We start from the raw sequence: 22,441 nt of genomic DNA, 5'->3' as shown, positions 1-22,441 counted from the left end.
GTGTGACTGCCCTTCTAACACAGCCATTCTCCCTGCGATGTCCTGCAGTATGTTGATCCCAGGGAATGTAGCAGGTGTAGCCAAGCAGTTCCTGCGCTGTATGTTTCACCAGCTGGCTCCTAACGGCATCTTGCCCCAGCTCTTCCAGAGCAACATAAAAGGTCTGTTTAAAAACCTGAAAATTCAGCTTGAATTTGTCATAGAAAAGAAACTTAGCTTCACACTTTATTGTAATGTAGCTACTTTTAAACATTCAATCTAACATCATAAGTTCCCATTGTATAAACTGCTCCCTTCTTTTTCTTTTAACAGATGGAAGTTTTCTGAGAACACTTGCATCCTCGCTGATAGATTTCAATGAGCTCAGTTCTGTTGCTGCTCTCAACATGCTCCTCGAGGTGGGATTTTTTCTTCATGTTGATGTGTTGAGTCATTCAACCAGCAGGAGGAGCTCTTGTCAAAGCAAAAGATTTGATGTCGCCAGCTTCATGTGCAGCGTAGGCCCATCTTAAACATCACATCATCTGGGCATTTCAGGAAACCTGCTTTGATCTGCACTCCTCTGCTAGTTTATTGTACTGATATCTAAATAAAAATGGGCAAGATAAGAACCTACTGATGCACGCGCTCATCCGTGCAGTCATCTGTACTTCAGTGTCCTAAATCCACTGCTCTCATCATGAGCATTGTGACTGATCAGGAGTGAAATGATGGAAATATCTTCACTTATAGAATGTCATTATATAACCCCTTTTTATGGTTTATGCCTCCCTGCCTCCCAGGGCTTGAACAACAAAAAGAATCTTCCAGCAGGGGGCACAATGCTGCACTGCCTGGACAACATTGCCACCTTCATGGAGGCACTCCCCATGGACTCTCCCAGCAACCTGTGGACAACCATCTGCAACCAGTTCCAGACCTTCCTCACAAAACTGCCCTCTGTGCTTCCTCTGAAGGTAGATATCAACTCGTCCGAGTACTTAGTCATGGTCTTATGTGATTACTGTCGGAGGAAAACGCATCCAGCGGTGCACTCGTATGGTTTAAAAGGACAGAGTCTTAAAACTGTAATTGATTTGACTCTGACACTTTTACCTTGGAGGTCAAATTAGTGTGCAATCATTTGCAACCCTCACAAGCACAGGGGAGAGGTCAACATATTTTTCAATGTGTGTCTCATTAGTGTCCTATGGATTCCAGTTTAAGGATTATCATTTGCCTGCTGAAAATCCCAACAACAAATGCAACTCGGGTAAGTTCAAAGCAGAACGTCAGTGTCTCCTCTTTCTGCCCTTTAATAACTAACCTATTTCTACGTTTCTTCCATCACACAGAGTCTCCTGGAGCCCTTTTCCAAGCTGCTGAGCTTCGTCATCCAGTATGGAACATTCGGTCTCTCCTACCTTGTGGAGCTCTGTGGACTTTGTTACAAAGCCTTCAATAAGGTACTTTTGTGTGTCTGCAGCTTGTAAGAAGTCTTGAAAGAGTTAAACCCTTCAAACTAATCTGCAGTTTGCTGCTCTCTCACTCATCACTTTTTTTGGTGCTACACCTACTTCCCCGACACTCCAGTCAGCCTGAAATGTGGCCGTGTGTCACAGATGATTAAGTAGGCAATCAGCCAGTATTGATTAACATGATTAGTTGGTGTGCTAGGACCGAGGATGTATGGTGTGTTTCTCCGTGGCTGCCTGAGACGGCGATGGAGCCAGGGCTGTCTGCACTGTTCGGACAGATGAATCCTCAGTCCTCCACCACTGTCAGCACAGCGTGGTTTATGCCTCTTGTGGTATTGATTTTTTTTTACAGCCGCTTTAATTCCTGACCTTATAATATCCTCATTTCAAAACTCAGAGTTGCTGTGAATGATTGCTTTTGGATCTTTACCCTCTGCCGTTTTTTTTTTTAATGGTAAGGTGAGGTGTCAGGGAAGAGCCGATTTTCAATAATTTGTTTCAACTCAGTTCAGTTTTGGAGGTCAGGTGTTAAGTACACACATTAGAGCTCTCTGGACCTACTAAAGTTGGTCACATCATGCATCACTTGTCACCTCTGCATCGCCCTGTATGATGAGGAGCCTTGTGGCTTAAGAACGGCCTTTTAATTTGCTATTTTCCAAACTTACATGCTCCATTAAGTTTTAATCACCAGAGTGCTGCATCCAGGTACGTGCATTAGCAAGCCACGCAGTGAGAACTGTCAGCTCTGCATTGTGCATGAGCAGAAGATCATGTGCTTGCTCCTAACATAAGCAAACATGACTACAAAAAGAAAGCGAGAGACAAACTGGAAGTCAGAAGATGACAGTGTGGTTTGTAAACAGGCAGCTGGGCTTTGTGTGGAAGGGATGAACAAAGAGAGCAGCCTGTCCTCCGGGAGGGAGAAGGCTGCCTGACAGCCTCATCTGAGCTGCCTGGGACTCTGGGAGGAGAGATCTGGACTGGCCTAAATCTACTCCTCGGCTTTCACTATTCTCCGTCTCCCCGGCTTTCCTCCCTCCCCTCTCGCTGCCTGTCCTTCCCCCTCTATTCAAGCTACAGAGTTTATGCTCTCCTCGCAGCATGAGTAAGGCAGAGTGATAATAGAAAAAGGCAGTCATGCTGCATCAGTACATTTACTACACTCTCTATCTTCTCGCATCCAGGAGAGAGATAAGTTCTACATGTCCCGCATTGTGGTGTTAGAGCTCCTGCAGGCTCTCAAGTTCAAGTCTCCTCTGCCTGACACAAACTTGTTACTTCTGGTTCAGGTAAAAAAACAAAAATCTCTCTTATCCATCTCGGTTTACGAGAGCCAGAAAATCACAGCAATTCAATCTGACTGCAATTCTATAACTCCATGTGGATTTTGCCAGTTTGTTTGTGCAGATATCGGCACACGGCTAGCGGAATCCACCATCATCCAAAAGCACATGATCTCAACGCTGCCGGGGGTGAGACTTAAATCGTTGTGTGCTACACTGTCTTATTAAAATCAGGCTCATAAAACAGCAGGAAATATAGACAGGCTCCACTGTGATTCCTCCTAAAGGATAAACTGCTGTTTCTCTCTACAGTGCACGACGGCAGCAATGGAATGCATGCGGCAATATATAAGTGAGCTCTTGGACTTCATTGCAGATATGCACACACTAACCAAACTTAAAGTAAGTCTTCTGTGTGTGAGTTTACAATTTGGACATGTCTCATGTGGAGAGTTTTGTTTTTCATCCTTATCTTTTCTTCACTCCAAATCTGCTCTTCAGAGCCATATGAAGGCTTGTTGTCAGCCACTGCACGAGGACACCTTTGGGGGCAACCTGAAAGTGGGCTTGGCACAAGTCGCAGCCATGGAGATCAGCAAAGGCAATCACCGCGATAACAAAGCTGTTGTGCGTTATCTTCCCTGGCTTTATCATCCGCCATCCACCATGCAACAAGGGTAAAAATGATGAGACTAAGACTGACTGACTTAATAAGAAAAATGAATGGTGAAAGAAGAAATGCACACTGTGTTGTTAATTGATTTGTTGAACTCATTTTCATTTTTTTCTTTCTCTCTAGGCCAAAAGAATTCATTGAGTGCGTGTCCCACATTCGTCAGCTGTCCTGGCTTCTTTTGGGCTCCCTGACGCACTGTGCCCTGCACCAGGGCTCCACCTCCTGCATGCCCATCCCTCTCGACGCTGGCTCCCACATTGCAGACCATCTTATCGTCATCCTGATTGGCTTCCCAGAACAGTCGAAGGTCTGGCAGACACAAATCTCTTCAAATGATCACACTCAGATTTTTCCAGATGCGATTTGTGGCAACCACAATGGCCTTGTCAGTTTTGGTCTCGGTCCTTATCCTCAGACGTCGGTGCTGCACATGTGCTCCCTGTTCCACGCCTTCATGTTCGCCCAGCTGTGGACCATCTACTGCGAGCAGGCAGCCGCCGCTCCCTCCCTGCAGAACCAGAACCAGACAGAGTTTTCTTCCAGCGCCATCCTCACGGGCCTCGAGTTCTGGAGTCGGGTTACACCCAGCATCCTGCAGCTTATGGCCCACAATAAAGTTGTAAGTGCTGCGCGGTATCCTTTGCAAACATCCGTCTGAGACAGTCAGGACTGTCGCTGTGGAAGAATGGTGATTTTCTTCTTTTAATATTATGAGTAAACAGTAAATATGTTACATAAAATTAAGTCTATTTCATATTTGTCTCTCAGATGGTAGAGATGGTGTGTCTTCATGTCATTAGTTTAATGGAGGCCCTGCAGGAATGCAACTCAACCATCTTTGTCAAGGTTTGCTATAAGTCCAGTGTCCTTCCATGCAGACAGTGCTGTATATTCTCTCTGTAACATGCAGAATAATGCTTATTTATTCATCTCCATTTCTTTTTTCAGTTAATTCCTATGTGGCTACCCATGATTCAGTCAAATCTTAAGGTAAGTGGTTTTAAAAGGTGTTAATCATACAGATTAATGATAATTACTATTGATGATTTCAAACTGAAACACTATCATCTCTTCTTTTCGTCGTAAGCATCTGTCTGCAGGGCTGCAGTTGCGTCTTCAGGCCATCCAGAATAGGGTGAACCACCAGTGTCTGCAGGGCCAGATGTCCGGAGCCCCTCCGTTCGCCCTGCGCAAATGGCTGCAGTGCACCCAGTTCAAGATGGCTCAGGTGGAGATCCAGTCGTCTGAGGCTGCTTCACAGTTTTACCCCATGTGACCTGTTCTGTGGTCAGCTCTGCCTCACCTGGGTCCCTAGGCCTGCATGCATCTGCTCTGGCTGAAAGTGACTTTAAAAAAAAAAAAAAGGACTCTTATATAAAGTGATGCTGTGTGGGATTCGTTTGAAATGAATCATTTTTCAGAACCTTTAGTATATGTACAGTAAATCTATGCTATTTTAAAGTACTAACACTGGAGTTGGACTGTATAGAAGAACTGTGTTCGGTGCCCAATCTGTTGCATTTAACAGAATTGAAGAGTCAGACGACTGTAGAGGATTTCCACAGACCCATGTTAGTAATAGCAAGGGCCTGAAACCAAATGCTTGTTTAATCATAGATATGTTCACTCTGACATTCATAACCTATCACTTTTTAAGTTGCTTGGTTGCAAGCCGAATAATAAAAGTACAAGTTTTTCTAAACATCGAGACGCTTTGACATTTCAAATGAATTGCTGAGCCTTTAAAAATTCAAATATGACATTTTCTGCCCTTTGATGTCCTGACTGATGGGGAAAATGCCCAGCTTACCATAATGTGGACGGCGGAGAGATAAAATCAGCTCTGCTGGTTACTCCTCTGAGCGAAAAAAAACCTCAGGTGTCTACGGGAAAACGACATGACATGCATTACCCAGCTCCCAGCTAAGATCCTTGTCAGGCTGTCAGTCATGCTGCCTTTTGCCATCACAGCTCAGATCGATCAGAGGCCAATCCGAGTTGCGGCAGCAGCTTTGTAACTCGATAACGTGGAGCCAGACATTGGAGGTAAACAAGACTATTTCGGTTTGCTCCCCCCTCACCCCCAAAGTGGAAAGACACCCCGCCTCCTCCTACTCCAGCCCTCCCTTCATTGGCAGCAGCGAAACAGATAGGCCCATGCATATACCAAGCAAACACAATTACCTTTGGCCTAATGTGGTTTGTTGTGATTAAGGATTTTTGTGAGGTCTAACTGTATTACCATGAAGCTCTTGTCTGAGAATAACAGATGACATGACAGCAGGCCCTGAAAACCGAACAGCACATTAATCTTTGTTTTGATCTTTTCTGCTGCAAGGATTTCATTATCAGGATTTAGCATGAATTAGATCTGCTGATATAGATGTATTCTGCGAGGAAAAATTAGCTTATCGGACCAAAATAAGTCACATTTGATCTGCGCATAAATTCTTTAAAATATTACTTTTTAGTCGCAGCTGGTATTGAAAGACCCATGTTGAGAGGTGTCTGCCAAATGAGTCACTAGTATAATGATATCACACAATGTGACTAATGAACACGCACTTACACACACGCGCGCACACTCCCCGGTGACCTCAAGCCAGCTGAATCAGGCTGCAGTGCCCCTTCTCATCAACCTCTAGCCATGGCTCATCAAAGAGGTCCTTTCCTGCTGCGCCTCTACGTGTGAGAGTGTGCATTAAAGTGATGTTAGCTACAGGTGTGTATGTGCGCATGTGTCCCTGCGTGTGTGCGTGCGTTTAATCAAGTCCCCCTTGCTCTGGGGTTGCATCTGTCAGCCACTGCCACCGTTGTGATCGTTTGAACTCGCAGCCCTTTCTGAAAGAACCTTTCTCATTAGCAGCAGCTTATGTAATCAGTGTCCCACAGGTATCCAGCACTTTCCCCACCCCTGCTTGCCGCCTGCCTGCCTGCCTCCTGCAGGACCATATGGGAGCGCTGACCTGATGAGTAGGCAGCTGGAGGTGCTGAGGGTAATTAACACTGACCAAAGGACTGGCGGGCAGAGAGGGTGTGAGTGGGTCCTCAAAGACTGTGAAGGTCAGCTTTAAAAAAAGGACTGTGCAAGCTCTCTCACACAACCAATGCACCAGCACAATGCATCACCAGGTGTGTGCGCTGGTGACATCTCGTGATTAAAGAGCAGAGGTATAGAAGCAGCAGATAAAACTCAGCAGCACACTGGTAAAAACAAATGTTTGAAAAAAATAAAATCAGTGTTCCAGCACCTTATTGCTGTAAGGAAAGCCTCGAAAAATTTGTTGAGACGGTGACAATTCCCAGTACCCCTGCCTAGTGCTGTCACTTTGGTTTTATTACAGTGAAATCCACAGCGCCCTGGCTGGACAATGCATGAATGTTTAAATTGCTCTGCGTGTCCATTTGCATTACCGTCAAGTGGCACATCCAAAGCAGGGAAGGCAGAGAACTCGATGGACCCTCATTCACATTATAATTCATCAACATTCCTCGAGTGCTCTTGTACATCAGCCTGTACAGCACAGGTTTAGGCTCCCTTGTTTGTTTCACATCACGGTCTGGTGTGCAAATTAAAACAGAAATAGGAACATGTCTGCGCGACCTAGTGTAAGAATGCAGGCTCTGTAAGAGGTGTTTTGAATCCATTACCCTCTTTTATCTTACTCTAAAAACCTCATTTTGTTATATCAACTCATGTTCTTGCTCTAGCTGCAGAAATCTTTTACACACACACACACACAGACGTGATTTTTTAGTGACACTGTTATTGATCGAGCCCAGAGCTTGCACAATATGTGACCTAAAAGTTTTCTGGCTGGTGCCATTAAGCCCCACGGAGAGGAGTGCGCTTGGTAATCGCAGTTCATTAAAGATGCACTGTGTGAGACAGACTGAGAACATGTCCTCCGCTGTGGGGGGCCCAGGAGACAAGGCCAGCACGCCTCTGCCCAAAGACGCGAACGGCACAGCACAGCATAGAGCAGACAAGATGGGCACAGGCTAAATATAACAGTCTCACTTTTATCACCTTCACCACGTACGGGCCAGCTCGTCTGCCCACATATAACAGTGGTTTTATAACTGCACATGCATTTCTTTAAACACAACATACTGTGGGTCAGTTGTTATGTACAGTTTTATTTACAACTGAAAAACTCAGCAATGAAATCAACTTATGCACATTTCGTTATCTGTTTGGTATAATGCATAAATTGTGTATGCTCTATTGATTGCCATATATACATTAATGGCTTGCTCCATCAACATGACAACACTGACATAATTCTAAGTGGTAGCACATTTTTTAAACTTTTACTATGTATAAACATATGTTCTGTTACACTGTACATGAATTAACAGTCCAGAAGGCAGATATTTAAATATCAATATTTACATTCATGCATCCATCATTTCTCTCATATAGGTACATGGTGGGGTTTACTGTTAGCTAATACCTGTGCATTTTTAAATGCAAGTATGTGTTTTTTTTTTAAAATCCCCCTCTATTTTCCACAGTTTAGCCAATATCTATACTTAACTGACAGCCACAGAGTACAGCCCACTCTCACTGAGTACACTCATCTGCATGCACGCTCACAGACAGACAGACACACACACTCATACACACGCACATGCATGCCCGCACAGACACACGCAGATTTAGTGTATTAAAGAAAAAAAAAGAAAAGAAAGCAGAGCAGCGTTGAGTGATGCTCCAGTTCAGCTCAGTTGTGTTTTTCCAGCGGGGATGAGAAGGATGCCTGTGACAGCACTGAGTCACACACATCCTTGATGAGGCCATCCTCTGTGCAACCTGATCTCTAGCTATTGGCTAAGTCTCCTGTCTCTCGCCAGTCACAAGGTCAGCTCTGGGCTCATGTCCCCTGTTTCTATAGTGATGGGCTAAGCCCTTCTTGACAGATAGAAAAATGAAGATTGTCACGTCCGGACAAAACACGCCGGAAGCCATCCAGCTGACCACGGGACATTGGACAACAAGATTTAACTGGACGACAGGGAGAGCAGGTTTAACTTGTAGAGGTGCTTGCACTGAGCGAACAAATCGGAAAGTCGGGACTGGCGTGTGATGCAGGACAGGAGTATTGTTTGGGTAACACACATTCACAAAGATCACATAGGACATAATGGAGGCCCCTGACTTTTTTAGCTGAAGTCTCAGGGAAACAGAAGAGGATATCAAACACCCAGAGACAAAACAACTGATACCAAAACTCTTTGCAGAGCAAGCGCGTTTTCTGCATCAGTGTCTCAACAAACCGACAGCCGGCTTAAAGCATTGGTGCATCACAAATGAATTATATGATCTATAAATTATTCACTTAGAAAACAGAGCTCTCAAGAAATAAGATGAATTCGTCAAGATGTTCAAGATTTGAAAAGATGTGAGTAACTTACAAGACCGTTGTTTTTCCCTTTTAAGTAGAAAAATAAATTCAAAGATAGACAAGTAAATAAATAGAGGAAATAAATACACGGATGACTGAAATATATATATATTACATTGAGCCTTCTGTAGCCTGTTTTGGCATGGCGAAATAACCAGAATGTCCCATGTTGATGTTTCTGCTCCTCCTTTGTTTATATGGATTTCTTTAAATTGCATAGTCAGAGGAATCCACATCTCAGAGCCAGGACCGGCAGCAACATCGTGTTTCTCACAAAGCATCTGTCTCAAAAATGGAGGGGAAAAAAATGGACAGTGCGAGGGTTGGAATATAAAAAAATGTTGCATTCTCTGTAAAAACTGCATGCATGTTATTTGTTGTGTGTGATGGGCTGTCTTGTCTGGCTGCCCGTGGGACTGCAGGGCTGCTGTATTGTCTGTTGTTCCATTGCAGATGTCAACAGTGCGTGAGGTCTGGATCTGCAGCAGACTGGCAGACAGTCCCTCTCCAGCCGGCAGCCAACCAGCCTGTCAGCAACACTTGCTGTTACTAAGAGCATAATGTTCAGCTTGCTGTGCCACTTTCGACACCGTGGGGGGTTGTGGATCTTTCTCTGTGTCCTTTCTGTCTTGATTTTTTTCCCCCCGTCGATCTTTTTAGCTTTTCTCGAGGTGAATGGTGTCTTCAGTCCGGGCAACGTGCCAGGCAAAGAGGGGAGTTTTACCAATCTGAAAACCTGGGGTGAAACCCACTCGCATTCATTCAAGGTGAGAGGGAACTGTTGTAGTCAGGATAAGGTGAGCGACAATGGTGATGTCACTTCATGTTTACCAGGACAGTCTATACCACAGTGTTGTTTGTACCCATGGCCTTCTTGTTACGGATGCTCATGGCATACTCCCCACGACTTGTCCCGTTCTCTTCTTTTCGGAGTGGTTTCCTGTGAATAGACATTTTTACAAAGTGAGGATGAATTCCTTGATCAAAAAAACAAAGCAAAATGGCACTACATTCATCCATAGCTAAAGGCCATGCCATTAAACAGAGTTTGTGGACTGCTGACCTACAGACTGATTTGATTTCTGAAGCTGCTCTGGGTGGATATGCTGCTCTCAGCAATCCCTTCTAATAAGCTCAGTGTTTAAAGGTCAATTTTGCAAGGAGACAGAAGGAAAAGATACATTGCAGCACATGGCATAAGGCAATTACCTACTATGACTGGGAGATGCAATCTTCTCTTCTAAGTAATGAGTATGTGTAGCTGTCAAAACAACTTGGGAATGACATCGATACACAACCTCCTGGGAAATTCCTTCTTAAAAACCGGTTGCGCTGTAATGCTCGATCTTTGCTCTAGTGCAAAAGAAAACTGCTACTGGTCTGTGAAGAGCAGGATCATTCAATATAGCTCTTTTCATGCGCTCCTTGATGCCTTTGTGGTTATTATATTTGTCCAGTGTACTGTGGCTTCCCCCTCAGCTGCCCTCCCCTGCCCGGGTTTATGTAACTCAGAGACAGATCTGAATACAGTTAGTACAGTCATTGTCCCACTCAACACTGTACAGTGCCTTCACTAGCACTGAGAACCCTTGAGCTACATCTAAGCTCAATATCTCCCCTTCTCTCCTCTCCTGGCCCCTGAAAGCCCGGGCTGGCCGGCACAACTTCAACAAACATTCAGTCCGGTCCAGCACAAATCTTTTTCCTTTCTCGGGCATCGTGCCGGGAAGGAATCGTGCAGACAGGGAGTCCTTGCAGGGTGAAATGAGCTCATACATGACATAATGCAATCCAATACAAAAGCTCTGCAAGAAGAAAGCACTCAGTGTGACTTGTGAGGATTAGCTTCTTGTTGAGAACTGAAGAGGGTACTTTTAAAAGGACTATGGAACATTTTAAAAACAACAATGTGTGAAAGTTGAACTCATGAATAATAAAACACACCGTTGCTTAAGACTGATGGCATTGTGTATTGGAAATTACGGAGATATGGTTTTAATGGTGTTATCATATCCAGAGACTTAAAACGCAACCAGTAATGAATCCAGACCTCTGACAAGATCTCATTAAAAAGTTAACATTACTTGGAGGTCTAATACACCTGATAGCATTTCTTTCCCTCCGTGCACAGGATTTTGCTGAATCATTATCACACCAAGTCTTTCAATATGCCTTAAGGATATTTTTCTGTAATACTAGCAATATTTATACGATTCTTTCTTGGTGAGGTGTCAGTATGAAAAATGATCTGCCAGGGTTTTTTTTTTTTTTTTTGCACCACTCAATATTTATAATTCTTGTGCTGTCATCTCAGTCTGTCAGCTGTCTCTTTGGGATGCTCCCACGCACTTTGACCGATCACATTTTTGCCACACCTGTTAAACAACCGTCTTGCCGCTGTCAGATTTTGAAAAATGCTCCCGTCTCGGCTGTTTTTCAGCTGTCACTTCAGCGCAGAGCTTAACCTCGACCCATCTGCCTCCCGTGCTCGCCGGCATTAGCCATAAAATCCTGCTCGGCTTGACTCCGTCCAGTTTTTACACAAGTTACTCTGATCTGCAAAGTCAGTATCAGGATCTTTAAACATTTTAAAGGGTTTCCATTCAAAGAAACAAAAACTACAATAGGGTGTAAATATGAAAGTCTTTGAGAATCCCCCACCTCACATTTTTAACTACTCTAACAGGGTGGCTTTATCATACTGTGTCTCTTCCACTAGTTTAAAATTTGTGAGTTCACAACATGTATTTTATAGAGAACTTTTAATATAGTGCCATCATTGAGTCAGACTAACTTAGGTTCATTATTATGAGGGTGTGTGTGTTAATAAGAAGAAGGGAGGGAGATTTTACTGACTTTTAACGGAGCTTTTATACCTGAAAAGTGATTGGGAATTTCTGTGTAGATACTTTGGAGGGCCATGCAGAAGCTGATCAACATTATGTGCGAACATTATACTTTCCAGAAAAAAAAACTTTTAAACAAAACACAACAGTATGACTAAGACTTCCTGTGGGACTCCAGTGTCACCTGGGAGGGGTCATTTGGGTGAACACAACTGGGACACATGCTGGCCATGTAGAGCAGATGCTGCTTGCTGTGTCCCTGTGAGACCAGGGGAAAGCCTGAGAAAAGAAACTGTCCAGCCCCGGGGTGGAAACACTCTGATGTGGGGAGGGGGCGGTGGTCCCCACTGCTGCAGGGAAGGGATTTGGGATATACCAGTTTTACAGGTCTGTATTAATCTATTAATCACTGCTGTCGCCTGAGGGAGAATGTACAAAAACAGCAACAGTTACTCACACAAAACAATATGCTAGACACAATTATATCTGTCCCACAGGGAGGATGGAGGAGGAATCTCCCAAAGTCCAGCCAACATAGACTCTATAACAACATTAGCCTCAAACATTTCTGGAGTCCAGTTACAGAAAACTATGATAAGAGTTAAACAGACCTGTGGGTGTTGGGACAAAGTAAGATTTTTCCCTTTGGTTCCTACAGCAACAGATGAAACTACATAAACAAAGGGTGATATGGATGTTGCTGTAAGACATGACAAAACAAAAAGATAAACCAGCTTTGACGACGGTGCAATAAAACAATGTCCACACTTATCCACGGACGTTGCCACATTTTTATGTAGGAATATCTGATGGTATTCCTATTCTTACTTCTGTAGCAGACTGATAGTTTTATATCATACTTTTTTTTAATAAGTCAGTGACTGTGGCTGGGATGTCCACAGTATCATTTGGAAAAACACTGAACACAAATTTATGATGAACAGTTTTCATTCATTTCATTTACGTGAGTTTGTGTGCGTGTGTGTGTGTGCTCTTCCTGGAAGCTCTGTTCTTACCTGTTTAATATACGAGCCTGTTTCAGCTTAGACCTCAAACCTTTATGTGAAAGCAACTCCTCCTTCACGTTAAATATCGACAGTAGTAACGGGAACTGAGTCTCCAGCAGTGCCCTCCTTGGAGGAGGGCCATCGCGTGAGTAGCATGCTCATGTTTTAAAGTTTCACTATGAATTCATCCACCAGGATCGGACTCCAGAGGTGGAGACTGGACTGTGATGTTCTGAGAAACTACAGGGAAAATCTGAACCTTCTACACTCACATTGTAGCTTTTAGCTACATCAACACAATGTTCTCTCACCACCTGCCTTGCTTCGTCCTCTTCCCCAAAATGCAATTGAAGTTGAAAGGCTCCACACAGTGGAGGAGATCCAGAACGCATTGCAGATGCATATGTGCAAGTGGACGGAACAGGAGCCATTTAAAATTAGCACTGGAAGTAGTCCAGAGCAGAGATGGCTCTAAAGCGGACTGCTGCTATGATTTTAATCAGTGACGTGTTTTGCTTTTTATGGGTGGAATCACAGAGCTTTTTTAATGTCCCTCATTATATTTGGTGCAGCCAGTTAAATTTAAGATAAAAAGGAGTTTTATTCTAAGTCACAACTGAATTGTGTTGAAAACGGATGAAAAAGCAATTAACAGAAGTCTGGCATGTCTCGATGATTCCACATGAGATTTAGCAAGTAAGAGAACAAGACAGGATCTCTGTGCTGTTCGACACCGGTGAGCTACAGATTCCTGGAAGCCGCTTCGGCCCTGTTTATTTTTCTCAGGATGTAATCTCCGCACTGACTGACCATGTCGCTTTGGGCCACCACACAGGGCAGAGCACTGGGGCCTCAAGCCGACCTCTGCCCGGGCCTTCAATAATAGATGCCATGCTGTTGACACGTGGCAGGTGGCAACACAACACTTCACAGGTTAGATGAATATTTCATATCAAAGCTGTGCAATCACAGCGCACATTGCTGTTTGAAGTTTGGGGAATGCATGATGGTGAAATTAGGACATGCGTTGGGCTGTTTACAATTACTCCAGCCATCTGGAAATTAGAGTAACATGGTATGGTTCAAAGCAAACGCATTACAAAACAGACTGTAAAAGTCTGTCACCGGTTTTGATGGTGCCGGTTTAGCGATTTCGAAAATAAAACAAAGGGAGATTAATGATGTGTGAGCAAATATTGTAGCATTTTCCGTTTCGGTTTTTTGAGTATTTTGGATGTTCTGTGTTACCCTTGAAAAGGACCAGCTGGGATGCATTATCTGTCTTTGAACGAGCCTCCCTGAGCGGTAAGTGATTGGGAAAAGCATCTAGCTTCATTAGTCAGTTGGTCTGAGTTTTATTTGTTTTGGCGCCTTGGATGGCTGACAGCCTGGACTGCAGTATCATCTCTTTTGCTTTGGATGGTACAGCAACACTGAAAAGCAGCGTGTGCCTGAATCCTCCTCTCTGTGCTTGCACACCAGCCTCTCTGGTGCTGTGGACTCTGAATAGGATTGTGTGGAAGTGTTCTTTTTTTTCTCCTTTTCAGTCCCGCTTGCTTCTGACAGATGACTGGCAAGCAAAGATTACAAAAAATAACAAAAGGCCAGGAGGGCTGGGACCTGCAGTGCTCGCTCTTCCACTGTCTGTAATGCTTGGGCCTTGGCCCTCGTCCAGCTGATTTTCATTGGGAAAGCCCGGAGCACTGAGCTGGGAGGGCTATATATAACCGGGCTGTGTTTTTCTCACTGACAAACCCTTTTTCACACTGTTATTGACTGAGATGCTGAATTACTGCCTTCGCTCGCTTTGGTAGACAACACTTTATCTGTCCTTTTTGGCTGTGTTGTTTCCTCTCCTTTCCCCTCTGGAACGATGGATGATTAGAGAATCCAAGACAAATGCTAAAGCAGTCACATCTTTCCCTGGACCGCTCTGCTACTGGCTTTGACTAATGAATGTCTAATGAGCCTAGTCTGGACCTGTGTATATTCCCTTCTCATTCTGAGTAGAGGGCAGCTTGGCGTGGCACAAAGTATGCAGTCTAGAGCCCACAGAGCTTCAGGACATGACCTGCTTGCATGTATAAAAGATGTGGCCTGCGACTGAATGACTGCGCAAATTAATTCATAAATAATGACTTGTGTTTGGGGCTAGAGCCCATATTGCAACAACACTTTCCTACCACTGCTGCATTAAAAAAGGTGCCCCTTGGCTACACAGGGGGCTGGAGAATTGCCATAATGAATTCCTGAGCCAACCGCCCATTAATTCCGCTGCCTGACTTTGCCTATTTGTTGTTTAAAGAAAGGCGAAATAGAGTTCTGCTGAAGAAAGCCATATCTGGCATGCAGGCTTAATATAGTCCCATAAATATAAGAAGGTAGGATACTAGATCTTTTTAAATACATATGCATAAAACATAGAAGTAGCTTCTTGATTTAATGCCTAATTCTGCACACATGGCATTCTCACGTGGTTAGTTGTGGACTGTGAAACACGCCAAGATGATGAATGAGTGCGTGTAAAGATATTGTGTGTTTGTGGATGGGTGCATGCAAGTATCCTTTACAAACCTGGCACGATTCAGATGTGACTATTTTTGAAATATCTGTGAACATTAAGGGAACGTCGGAGTGCACGTGTGATACCGTGCTGCCTGAACGGCATCAAGAGAATTGGGTCTGGTTGTGCCGCAGAGTAAAACCTCACACAGACTTTTTTTTTCAAATAAGCCAAATGTGGAAAATGCTGCAACAGCAGTGTGTTGGGATTCCTTTGCTTGGCTCTTGCTTTCACATTTATGAATCCAGCTGCCATTCTAGGATGCTTCAGACTTTTATGGGAATCAAAATCAATAGAGCATTGTTATGTCATTTTGCACTTCAGCAAATTAATTCAGCATATAGGATATTTCTGCTTGACTCAATGTAGTGGATATTTACAACCCACCTAACCTCTGACCTCAGTATGACCTAGGGGGGCAATGGCATAACTCTAACAAAAAGGCAGGACACTTATTAGAGTACCCCACATGTCTATTTATCCGCCTGTCTCAATCTGTGACTGACTTCTACTTAAGTTAGTCCTCATTTTAAAATAATTTGGAAATATGCGAGGTTTTAATTACAATGTTAAACAAACAGAATTAAACATGTTAGGGTGGCTTCTTACCTCTTGATAGCTTTGTAGCAGATGATGATAGCTGAGAGGAGGAAGATAAGTGAGGCACAGCCCACTGTTCCGAGAACTACGATGTCCATCTCCATCCACCACGGCCTCCACAATTGCACCTTGGGCTTTTCCACTTAGAAACAGAGTGAAAGGGGCAGCAAGGAGAGAGAGGTGTAGATACAGAAGAAGACAATAAACACAATACATTAAAAAAGGTAAGCGCATTATGAAAAATGCATTAATTATATTTACACTTAAGCCACAATGCTGACTTGTGTTTTGCATTTTGATCCTTAGTAAGTGGCTTAACTTTTAAACAACACAATAGTGAAAGAGAAACAAGACGATTTCTCTCCTCTGCTCTTTTTGTGCTGGGATGCATTCGTGTCCTCACCCGTTCTTTAGGTCTTAGGTGCAACGTTCAAAGATATCCAACCCGACACCATGAATCATTTAAGGTCCTGTCAGCCTTCCCTACACCAGCACTCTTGTCCACACCAATTACTGTTGCAGGAACCTCCTGCTCTTTCCACATTAGAGTCGTGGAGTAAGATCACTCACCAGGAATGTTGTATAACATTGTGTGCATCAGCATCTTCGTATCTGTATTGCAGAACTTCTCTCGCCTCGTTTTGCAGCATCCTGTGCTCTCCCACCGTCTTTAAATCAGGTTTGTCATGAGCATATCTACCTATCATTCAAGGAGAAAATACCCTGTTTGCTACATAAAATAACAAGCTCCTCCTGCATGTAGAGGATTTTAGTTATGAATGAGACGAATGGGCTTACACCATAGCAACAAATACTCCTGAGTAATGCTGAAGACTATTTTTCCAACACAGCCCATTTCTACAGAGCAAATAAAAAGGTATGGCTCTCCCTGGTACAGCACACCACATCATAAGTCACTGTGAATTTAAAAGCCCCTCTCAGCCAAACTTCCATTTTAATCCTTCGTTTTGTCAACGGCTGTAGGATTTAATTCAGTCAGTGGTAAGGATCTACTTTATTGTGATAGAGCACAGTCCTATCAAGGGACCTCAGATACCATTTTTAGCACGCAGACACTTCTTTAACTGTGCCAATTTTTCCTCAGTTTTATTAGACTTTTATCTGATAGATGTGGTCCCGGCCATTGTCCCAGTTTTCATGTTAGCTGTGCATATTCATTGGATTTTAAAGACGACAGTTTAAAGCACATTTTCAGCTCAAAGTGCTCTGCAAATTGGGCTGCTGAATGAATATTTAGATAATTATGCATGAAAAATGTGATGACAAAAAAAAACTCCCTTTGAATCAAATATTAATAGTGTCTCCACCCACTGCAAACATATGTGTGCAAAGATAAAAAGAAATGAAGATTGATCCGCTTATCTTATTAACATGACATTTTGCTGTTTTTTTATTTGGTTGTTGTTGGAGGGATCAGATCTTGTGGAGGCAGCACTCAGAGGTCTGAGCTTGTATTGGCCGAAGGCCCACCTTCACTTGCAGTCAGATGGTTGTGGCAGGATTCATGCAGTGACCTTGACAACAATCACAGAAGAGTCTATAACTCTCGATTTGTAGGTAACTCACATGGTGAGTCAGGGGGAAAAGGAGGTCCATTTGCATTGACCAGACAGGAAAAGAACACATTGAAGCTGATTGATTAAAGTCCTTCCACTGCTTCGTGATTAAGTATCCCCCCTCCTTGTAATACGAAGGGCTCAGGATGAGTGATTCTAAAGAATCACAGTAATAGCTGCATCATCAGCAAAACACCTGTCCCATATTTCAGCACTGTTCATTATGGTGCCTGAGATGAAATACAAATCATATCAACTTTCAGCAAGCAGGCCTGTTAAATATGTTTGCCTTTTGCTCAATAAATTTAGCACCTCAGAGTGAGACGAAAGAGGAAGGTGAAGGGGAGCGCTGCCACAACAGGCGCTGGAGCGACACAGATATCCAAGCTTGTTGTGTATGAGCACTAACACGCACGCACACTTATTGCCGCCAGCTCGACTTCAAAACAAAGCTGGAACTACTGGGCTGGATCATTAGCCCCTTATCTCTAACAAATTATAGCTAATTTAATTAACTCATCTGTCTTTTAATCAGGGGTTCTCCAGGGGGAAACCCTACCACTGAACCACTGAGCTTGGCAGCCCAGCAGGCATAGATTTCACAGGCAGCCGGGTACTCCCCAGGGTCAGACCCAGTATATATTAGTCTTGTGTTCAGCTGTCAACATCCTGCTGGCTCTAACACACGCACAAACACAAGAGTGCAAAATTACACCCGTGCACGAGCACTCACACGTTAATCTCAACTGGTTGATGGTGCATTTTCCCCGTGTACATAAATGGAAACACTTCACGTCAAAACAGTTTCTTCAGACTAGCCACTTGCCCGACACCTGCGCCTGGCTAGGAACAAGATCCAACTGTGGGCTGAGAGCAAACAGACTGAGACGGACTTGAAGGGAGACAGCTGTGAAAGGTTGGAGGGTGAGCTGGAAGCCTTACCTGTGGTGCCCAGTAGCCGCGGGGGCGGCGGTGGAGGCGGCGGCGGTGGAAGTGGAGGGTATCTTCTACAGTGGCATGCCAGCTGGCACTGTTCACTAACTTTCTCCGCCACAGTCCGTGAGCATGACCTCTGGAGCTCTCCCTTATGGTGAGAGAAAAAAGAGACAGAGGGAGAGAAAGAGAGATTGAAAGGACTGAGGCTGTGTCCCTTAGTGCATTACTCAGAAGTACCATCAGCACAACACTGTGCAGCACAAATGGAGATGCTTGAATACTCAGCAGCCTCTTAGTTTGCAGCACTGTGGATATCCTCTCAGCATTCCTTTCATATCGCAGCTCCAGTGTTGTTGTCACTGGGGCTACTGTGTATGTAGTACATGTAAAATAGTATCACATATATGGCTGCAGCCCGCTCCCTGTAAGAAACCACCCACCAACAGAGTGGGCAGCAGGCTGCCCCGAGGAGTGTGCGTGGGTGGACTTGGAAACTCAAGCAGATCACATTACACATGAACCCTGGCAACACTGTGTGCGCGTGAACAACTGCTCACCACTATCTGTAGGCAGCAGCATGGGGCAGAGGTTAGAATACTCATCACTAACATATGCCTGCTGCAGGGATCCTGGTGGGATAACTGAATGTTGTTATCATATAAACACAGTTGGTTACTCCGTGTTCCCACAACAAAAAAGCAGAGTGCCTCTGTGTGTACCTGGGCATAGCTGCATTTCTTATGACCTCCTGCAAACTCACTACACACACCTGCCTGCCAGCATTCCCTCAACACAGGTGTGCTCTGGAGCGGTGATCCCACCAAGTGTAAGCTGGTATTATATGGCAATGCATCTTAAAGAGCACACAAGTTACTTGGAAAAGGTTATTAGCTCCACAGCTCTTATCCATAGTCCATCAGTAAATGAAACTCAAGTTACATCAGTGTAACCTCTTCTCATGCGTAAATTGTCAAGTGGCGCGCCTGAACGTGATCCTTACCTGGCACGAGAGTAACAACAGTGAGAGAAGGCAATGACCGAAGAAAAAAGGCCAAAAACTTAAAGTAAATGGCATTAGATCTTGGCACAGCATTCCTCTTGCGCTGTTCTCGAAGATACTAGGCAGCGTTTCCAACAAATGAATGCAGTATACATAGGCTTGAACTGTTTGGGAAATAACCATCCACCCTATCCAGTTCAGCGGCGATATCTGTGACAGGCGTCTCCAGAAATAGTTTATGCCACAATCATTTTCCTCTTGAAATCCCGTTGTCGATAGCATAGGACAGGCGAGCCGGTGGAATGAGTGGCAAATCTCGATAATTCACATCTCGAAAGTAGTTTTTTGCTTTCTGGCACTCAGATAGCGACCTGAATCACGCCGCTACTCCGTGCAATGTGAGGGCGGTAGATGCCCGTACCTTACATCCCTCCTCGGCTGCAAGCATGAGCGCAAATGGACCACTCAAGCCATCGAAGTTGAAGGAAAAAACGAACCGAGAGAGATCCTCGGGAATATCGAGTAGTAGGATTCCTTGCAATGGCATCACACATCCCCTCTCAACTTATCTAAGCTGAGCACTGTATGGGCGAGTCCGGAGGGCAGAGCCGAGGGTTAAAGTGATGCATCCTCCTCTGTGCCAAAATACGGCGGGCTGTTTTATACGGGAGCATCACCACCGCGCACTTGATGCAGCGCTCACATCAGCTCATCCTGACAACGTGTGCTCAAACAAATTCGCCTTCCGCTTCTTAAAAAGTCCCCCCAAAAATCAAAGAGGGAAGGGCATGTGGTTGTGAAGGCGTCGGTAATGTCAGCTGGGCTTTGTTTGTTTTGCTTTGTTTGCTTGTTTATGTCTGTGTTTGATTTTTTTCCTTTTTTTTTTTTTTTTTTAAATAATAATAATAATGGCCCAGGCAGAAAGTATAGCCCACAATGCGTGGAGGCGAGTCTGTAAAGATGACGCGTACTAGAGCAAATTAAAGTCAAGTGGAAAGCTAGGGAGAGAGAGTGCAAGACGCCTACCGACTGAAAACACTGCCATGCCCGTGTTTGATGTGCTGTGTGCCTGCGAGAACACTCTCTGGTCCAGTGTCCCAAAGTAGGCTGAGATAAACAATACTGATGTAACCTGGCATTTACTGCTAATGCTCGACAACCCGGTCAATTATAACAGTTTCAAAAATACGAATGGGCTTATTGTAAAACATTAGTTTCTTCTTGTTATTATTGCTGTCATCACAACACCTTTGACCCACACTGATGTCGTTTATAAGAAGTGATGCTGCGGGGCAGAGTGCAGAGAATCAGACTATGCAGTGGGTAGTTTTTAAGAGCTCAGTTGCATAATATTGTTGGTGGTCTTCACTAGGGACAGTTATGAAATTACCTCAGAGCCCTCAGTCGGTACTAGAAAGCCAACGTGACATTCACTTGTTGTAACAGCTGATTGACAGGTAAGGAATAAAATCCAGAGTGTTCTTGGTGTCACTAGGGAGCCAGAGCTAATACATTTTTTAACCACATTAAATGATTTATTGATCAGCTGGTTCTCTAGTGCTGATGCATTACCTACTTGATCAGAGTTTCAGAGCTGGAAGATGATGTAATGACTGTAGCCTGGTCAAACCTCTCACCCCTCAGGATTTTCAGCTGTTTAAAGGAGGTCTGTCTCACATTTTAAAGACCTCATTATGTGACAAACCATTTTGTAGTACTTGAATAATCCCCACACATCTTCTTGCAATCTCAAGAGATCTTTGCAACTCTTTAAAAATCACCTTTCTTTGCTCGTGCAGTGCACAAACCTGCCTCCCAGCCTGTGTGTGATTTTCATAGCTAATTCATGTTTCATAAATCTCCAATCTACCGTGGCGCCCATGTGACTTGTCTTTTGCTTGGGAGAACTGCCTGCAGTTTAAAATAACAGAAGTGACAGCCAATTGTGTCAAAGCCTGTTCATACCAAATAACATCTAAGCCGAGTATTTAAACAACTTTGGATTAAGATCAGTGGATTCAGCATCTAGCCTTAAAGCCTTGTTGTTGCAGCCGAGCATTTATCACATGTCGTGCCTACGAAAAAAGCTCTTCACGGGCAATAAAGAAGTGAGCTCATGCAAAGGGCCATGAATTACTTTTAGAGTGGAAAATCCATAGCTGCTGTCAGGCTGTATTTGAAAATGCAGTGCAGTGCAGAGATTTTTCAGAGTTTTTGGAGGATAAAACCAGCCTGTATTTGGCATATGGTCTGCCTAGCAGGTCAGTCCATCCATCTCCCCTACAGTCTGTCCCAATATTGATTATCTGACAAGAGAAAAGCACTACATCCTCCTGTTTCCTTCCTGCTACCTCACCTCATTCCAACAAGCAGCAATTTGCCACAACATACATCATAGGCCTTTAAAACTCAGATAAGAAAACCTCTATGTAATTACTGTGGTCTTTCAGTCTTATCATCCTGCCAAGATACTTAATCTGCCTCTCTGTATTAAACAAAGAGCACCCCCAACATAATGTTTTTATCAGAACAAGAAAAAATAAGAAGACAAAAATCACAAGCCCTCTGTCATTGAAGGAAAACGTTTATATCAAATAAGCTTAAACGGGTTTTATTTGTATTATTCGTAGTTTTCTTGTATTACTTGTCCTTGTGTTATATCAGTGTGCAGGTATAACGTTAGATGTGTGCTGTATTCATGCTGGGCTGCATCATAGTAAAGGTAGATTGCCATCTAGTGGAAAAACCTGGCAACACATGACTTTAAACAGAGGTTATGTTGCTTATTGACACATTATTATTGGAGCTGGTGGAGATATTAAGCTTAGGTTTGTTATTTAAATTAGCCTGTACTGTGATAAAACAACTCCAATACCACTGGAATGATGTTTAAGATAAATAAATTCTGAGGAATATCAGAATACAGTTGATGACTTATTGGACAGTATTTTTCAGTGTACTACTTATTTTACATCTGCGCGTGGCTTTTTCCTAACTCTTTAGTAAGGGAAAATAGATACATCTTAAAAAAGAAAAAGCTTCTAGTTTTCTAGACACACACATGGACATGAATGACCGTATCTAC

General features: G+C 43.8%; 2 protein-coding genes across 11 annotated transcripts in view; one reads left to right on the top strand and one right to left on the bottom strand.

Annotated features, from left to right (window-relative positions):
* unc79 (unc-79 homolog, NALCN channel complex subunit) overlaps positions 1 to 5,127 on the top strand; it is a 32,176-nt gene extending 27,049 nt beyond the window's left edge. For all 10 annotated transcript variants that reach the window (XM_082515542.1, XM_082515549.1, XM_082515548.1 and 7 more), the window contains 14 exons: positions 49 to 161; positions 313 to 398; positions 783 to 956; positions 1,184 to 1,252; positions 1,335 to 1,445; positions 2,645 to 2,749; positions 2,855 to 2,932; positions 3,056 to 3,145; positions 3,245 to 3,420; positions 3,543 to 3,726; positions 3,835 to 4,038; positions 4,188 to 4,265; positions 4,368 to 4,409; positions 4,507 to 5,127. In XM_082515542.1, coding sequence (XP_082371668.1) covers positions 49 to 161; positions 313 to 398; positions 783 to 956; positions 1,184 to 1,252; positions 1,335 to 1,445; positions 2,645 to 2,749; positions 2,855 to 2,932; positions 3,056 to 3,145; positions 3,245 to 3,420; positions 3,543 to 3,726; positions 3,835 to 4,038; positions 4,188 to 4,265; positions 4,368 to 4,409; positions 4,507 to 4,695 — 1,699 coding nt within the window. In that variant the 3' untranslated portion in view covers positions 4,696 to 5,127. The remainder of the gene's footprint in view (positions 1 to 48; positions 162 to 312; positions 399 to 782; positions 957 to 1,183; positions 1,253 to 1,334; positions 1,446 to 2,644; positions 2,750 to 2,854; positions 2,933 to 3,055; positions 3,146 to 3,244; positions 3,421 to 3,542; positions 3,727 to 3,834; positions 4,039 to 4,187; positions 4,266 to 4,367; positions 4,410 to 4,506) is intronic.
* Positions 5,128 to 7,539: 2,412 nt separating this feature from the next.
* On the bottom strand, positions 7,540 to 20,113 carry prima1 (proline rich membrane anchor 1). Its single transcript, XM_082515576.1, has 4 exons — positions 19,357 to 20,113; positions 18,363 to 18,504; positions 15,853 to 15,985; positions 7,540 to 9,767 (listed from the first exon to the last, which is right to left on the bottom strand). The coding sequence occupies exons 1-4, from the start codon at positions 19,636 to 19,638 to the stop codon at positions 9,668 to 9,670; spliced, it is 657 nt and encodes a 218-aa protein (XP_082371702.1). The 5' UTR covers positions 19,639 to 20,113; the 3' UTR covers positions 7,540 to 9,667.
* Positions 20,114 to 22,441: the final 2,328 nt, after the last annotated feature.

The sequence above is a fragment of the Aulonocara stuartgranti genome, assembly GCF_965226115.1.
Source record: "Aulonocara stuartgranti genome assembly, chromosome: 19".
Taxonomy (NCBI): Eukaryota; Metazoa; Chordata; class Actinopteri; order Cichliformes; family Cichlidae; genus Aulonocara; species Aulonocara stuartgranti.
Note: the sequence above shows the minus strand (reverse complement) of the source record. Positions and strands in the feature narration are given on the sequence as shown.